Raw genomic sequence first — 4768 nt, 5'->3', positions numbered from 1 at the left:
CCCCCCCCCCCCCCCAAAAATTAGTATGAAAAGTTTTAGAATATTTTAAAATTTACATAAGTTAAATCTAGAAAAGACGTAAACTTTCTCAGTACTTCTGAAAAGTTGCAATTCATATAAAAAATCTGAGAACATTTCTAAAAAGTTATAAAATTATATAGAAATTTTGAAAAATTGTAAAATTTACATAAAAATTCTGAAAAATTATGTGAAGAATCCTGAAAAAATTGTTATCAGGTCTGAACTGTGTATTAGAACTTCTCTTATCGTTTTCGTTAAATTTCAAACATATACTTTTATTTCAAAACAGAGTACACACTAATATATCTATTTTTAAAAAATAGATTTAATGCGCTGTTGGTAAAATAATAATGCAGCAACGTTTGTCAACAAAATATTAGACATAAAACAATAAATAACGATTTTTTATTGGTTATATAACAACCAGTGATATACATACACCAACGTGTACTGGTTGTACATGGCACGTTAATTTGGCTGTACATGGCACGGTTGTATCTTAACTCCTATTATAAAACTAATAACGAAATATGAGTCTACATCACAATATTGCTAAAAAAATTGACAAATTTCCAATTAGTCAAATATGAAAAAAGTAATCGATTGTGATTGGTCAATTCTTATGACTACGTCGTTTTACAACCTCTTAAAGCAAGGTTGTAAACAAGAACCCTAGACTGACAGCATATTAATGACAGAAATCAAGCAGACTTCTATATACTTGCTACATAATTCGGTGTAGATTTATGATCGATACTGCAACAGGATTTATCGAATGCAGATTTTGCTCTATATACATTTCTATTAGATTATATCGGCTTTATTAGCGAAACATGAACTTAATGCAGAGATGATTGATGATAATCAATTGCTAAATTCTTTTCAATCATCAAGCTAGATCGTTTCTTCCAATTCGCTAGTATGATGCAAACAATTTATTTACTTGGTAAAGTATATTGTATGTATTAAATATATATTTATTATATATATATATATATATGTAGAATAGATATTTATTAAATATATGTAATATATTTTTTAGTGTGTATAACAAAATTATTTTGAATGTATATTGAGTGTTTAATATTAAGTGTAGTTCATGGATAGGTAGAGTGAGCTAAATTAAATCGAAAAGTTTTATATTATTTTGCAATTTTCGCAACAGTTAACGAGATATTCATTTCTAAAAATCACCGAATAAGTATGTATCCGTCCGGCCTATCGCCAAATGCAAGCACGCAGTATGATACTGCCTAGTATGAGACTGCCCAGCGCAAAGAGGTGTTTTCTTTCGCTGCTCGTGCATTGCCAAGGCCATTTGTAGTAAATAACTTTAAGACAAAAATAGTTAGTAGAGTTTATCTGCTGATATTATTACAAAAATGTTTACCATATAAACAAACATGATTATGAATTTATTTTAACACATGTAATATCTCTCTACTGAATTGATATTTTGTGGTACATTCTGATATTAATTATGCATACGTAATGTACAAATAGATTCCGTATAGAAGCAAGAATAATTTCTTAATAAAAATATCATGCATATTTGTATGGTAATCTTAAAGTTGTTGAAAGGACTGTAGCAGAGCACACCTCCATCACTTGTCATATCATCATGCCTGAACCCGCAAAATGTTCAGCTATTTGATTAGAGAACTTTAATTGCTATTAATTTAAAAGCTCTATTATAGTCTTAATATTTACGTATAAGAATTTTAGACTTAAAATTATCTCAGGAACACACTCTTTTAAAAGGTGATCCGGTAGTTGCAGGACACTCCGTACACGCGCGCGCGCACACGCATACACACAAGAATAATTTCGTTATGTTAAAATATTTGTTATACTTTATAAACAGATATATTGATATCAAGAGGTATTTAGACTACATTTTCTCAGCGTTCTCTCTGAGGAAAATTTTATTTGATATAATAGTATACGTTACGTGTACGATATATTTCGAAAATTTTCATGGGAGTTCGTTCCGAAATGTAGCCTTACAAATAATGAGGCTTCACTTTCTTAAACATTAATTTAAAAGAAGAACGTGACTTATGTAAAAATATAAACTTTTATTCTAGTGAAGAGAGGGATGCCACGTAGCAAGCGAAGAGGACCTTCCAGCACAAATCACAATCATACTCCTATTGATATGTCAGTATCTGGTGCACATGAAGAGAGTTTACCTAGGCATCCTTCAAAACGGTTAAGACATACCTCTAGGTTCGAAACCATATTTTATTATAATAGTATATAAATATAAATATTTATTAAATTATACCTAACAATATCGTTACATTGTAAAATAAGAAAAATTAATATTAAAAGTCCTTTTTGATATAATACTTTTTTAATTGTCACATACATTATTATTGATTCATTATTGAATTAAATAAAAAGAATTTTTAATTTTTTTGTCTAATATATGAATAATATTTTTGCAGTGCCAGACGATATACAAAATCTGATGATGTATCCAATGCATCAATGTTCTCCCAAAAACGTTGTATCACCTGGTTCAGAGAATATACCTCGCCAGATGATACAGACACTCTCGGACCCGAAGGAATGGAAAAGTTTTGTGAAGATATTGGTGTAGAACCTGAAAATGTAGTAATGCTCGTTCTTGCATATAGAATGAATGCTCGCCAAATGGGCTTCTTCACACTGAGTGAATGGCTTAAAGGTTTCTCGGAGCTTCAGTGCGACTCGATTAGTAAAATACAACAGAAGCTCGAGTACCTAAGGAATCAACTAAACGACCCACACACATTTAAGGGAATTTATAGATATGCTTACGATTTTGCTAGAGTATGTGCGATGTTATCTATATTATCTATATTATAATATTCAGATTTACGCGTACGAATGTAACGAGCATCAAATTTGTCCATTGCTTCTGATTATTTTACTCGAACTCTTTATAGGACAAAGATCAACGTAGCATGGATATGGACACAGCAAGAGTGATGTTACAATTGCTTTTGGGAAAACATTGGCCACTGTTTACACAGTTTGCTCAGTTCCTAGATCAATCAAAGTACAAAGTGATTAATAAAGATCAATGGTGCAACATATTAGAATTTTCACGTACCATCAATCATGACTTATCTAATTATGATTTAGATGGAGCGTGTAAGTGCACAGGAGAGGACTTTATATTGATTTTAATAAAAACATAGTGGATTATCTTATATTTACAAAATTCATACGTTATTGTATATATAATATATGATTCTTTTAGGGCCAGTAATGCTTGATGAATTTGTTGAATGGTTAAAAATTCAACGAGACGAAGGATCATCTTCAACAGAAGCTAGAGGCAGCTGAAACATCATAAGAATAGTCCGTTGAACTAAAAACAATTCGTTTCTTTTATCATATAATATTCTGTAATTAACGACAAATTTCTGTTTATAAATACCATAATCTCGCAATATTTCCATTACCATCTCATACTATTTTTTTATTACGATTAAATGGTAGTGATGTATTGTAAGTAGCTTATTTTGATTTATTACTATGATTTAGAGTATCTTCTATACAAATTTGGCTGAAAATTTTTTATTTAATCTGTTTTTTTATTGCCTCTTGCAATTAATCCAGGGTTTGTCGCAGAAACTCTTGTGATTAGAAATAAAACTATTTTGATATAAGATTTACTTGTGCAATTTATAAAAATAATTTGATATATCAAATTATGGATAAATTAGTTGAACTGGTAATATAGCATTTTTCAAATTGAGTAATATTTCAGATAATTATAATTACCGTTGACTTCCAGTGATTGTAGACCATACATTTTGTGTGTCATTGCAGAAACATACTTTCTCTGGTGAAAATTTTTCTTCGAATTCTTCATATAAAAATTTCTTTTTTTTTTTCAAAATTCCTATATAATTTCGTAACATTTTGAAGAATTCGGATTTTTTTCCATAAGAATTTCTACACTTTTCAGAAATGTAAGAAGTTTATATCTTTGGAAGAAATCTTTATATTGGGTGTTCCATTTTAATTGATGTACTGAAGTATTTCGAGAATGTGATATATGTGTGTGTGAGATTGAAAAGTTTTAGATGGAAATGGCACGGTTTTGAGGGGGATGTATTTGGATCATGTTATTTTCTAGGAGCGCGAGCGTGACATAGAAGACAGCGCACTGGTCTATCATGCCAGAGATCCCGGATTCGATCCCAGTAGGAACTAAAATATTTACGCTCATGTCTCCTTGGAAAAAGCCGGCAATCTCCCGAGAGTTGTCCACAGAAATACCTCTAAAAAAATCTGCCGTTCAGAACCAGTATTAAAACTAGGTTCCATATGCTCGTGGCAGTTATTTTCTAGGCGGAGGCATCAAAGATATATGAAGATCGCCTCCACTTTTTTAAATGGAATATATGATTTTTTTATATAATATGATTTCTTTAATTATTCTGCATATGAAAATAATAAGGTAGCGATATCAAAAAATCATAATTCCATTTAAAAGAAGGGCGGTAATCTTCATATCTTTCTGGCGCCTCTACTTAGAAAAAAATGACGTAACAAAAATACATATATTCCCCTCGAAACCGTACCACTTTCATCTAAAACTTTTAATCCCGTACATGTTTTATTTTCGAGATATTTTAGTACGTTAGTTAAGATGAAATGCTCGGTATATGTAAATTCTGAAATGTTCTAACAATAAGATCTCTCATTCTATATTTTTCCGAAAAAAAATGTTATATATATATATATA

General features: G+C 30.3%; 1 protein-coding gene across 2 annotated transcripts in view; it reads left to right on the top strand.

Moving 5' to 3' along the window:
• SCCRO4 (DCN1-like protein SCCRO4) overlaps window positions 1-3466 on the top strand; it is a 7853-nt gene extending 4387 nt beyond the window's left edge. For both annotated transcript variants that reach the window (XM_018508345.1, XM_018508346.1), the window contains exons 2-5: window positions 2109-2250; window positions 2472-2838; window positions 2955-3162; window positions 3272-3466. In XM_018508345.1, coding sequence (XP_018363847.1) covers window positions 2120-2250; window positions 2472-2838; window positions 2955-3162; window positions 3272-3357 — 792 coding nt within the window. In that variant the 5' untranslated portion in view covers window positions 2109-2119 and the 3' untranslated portion in view covers window positions 3358-3466. The remainder of the gene's footprint in view (window positions 1-2108; window positions 2251-2471; window positions 2839-2954; window positions 3163-3271) is intronic.
• The last annotated feature ends 1302 nt before the right edge of the window (window positions 3467-4768 follow it).

This window comes from Trachymyrmex cornetzi, unplaced genomic scaffold (assembly GCF_001594075.2).
Source record: "Trachymyrmex cornetzi isolate Tcor2-1 unplaced genomic scaffold, Tcor1.1 scaffold26, whole genome shotgun sequence".
NCBI lineage: Eukaryota > Metazoa > Arthropoda > Insecta > Hymenoptera > Formicidae > Trachymyrmex > Trachymyrmex cornetzi.
This window is presented reverse-complemented; position numbering and strand designations above follow the sequence as displayed.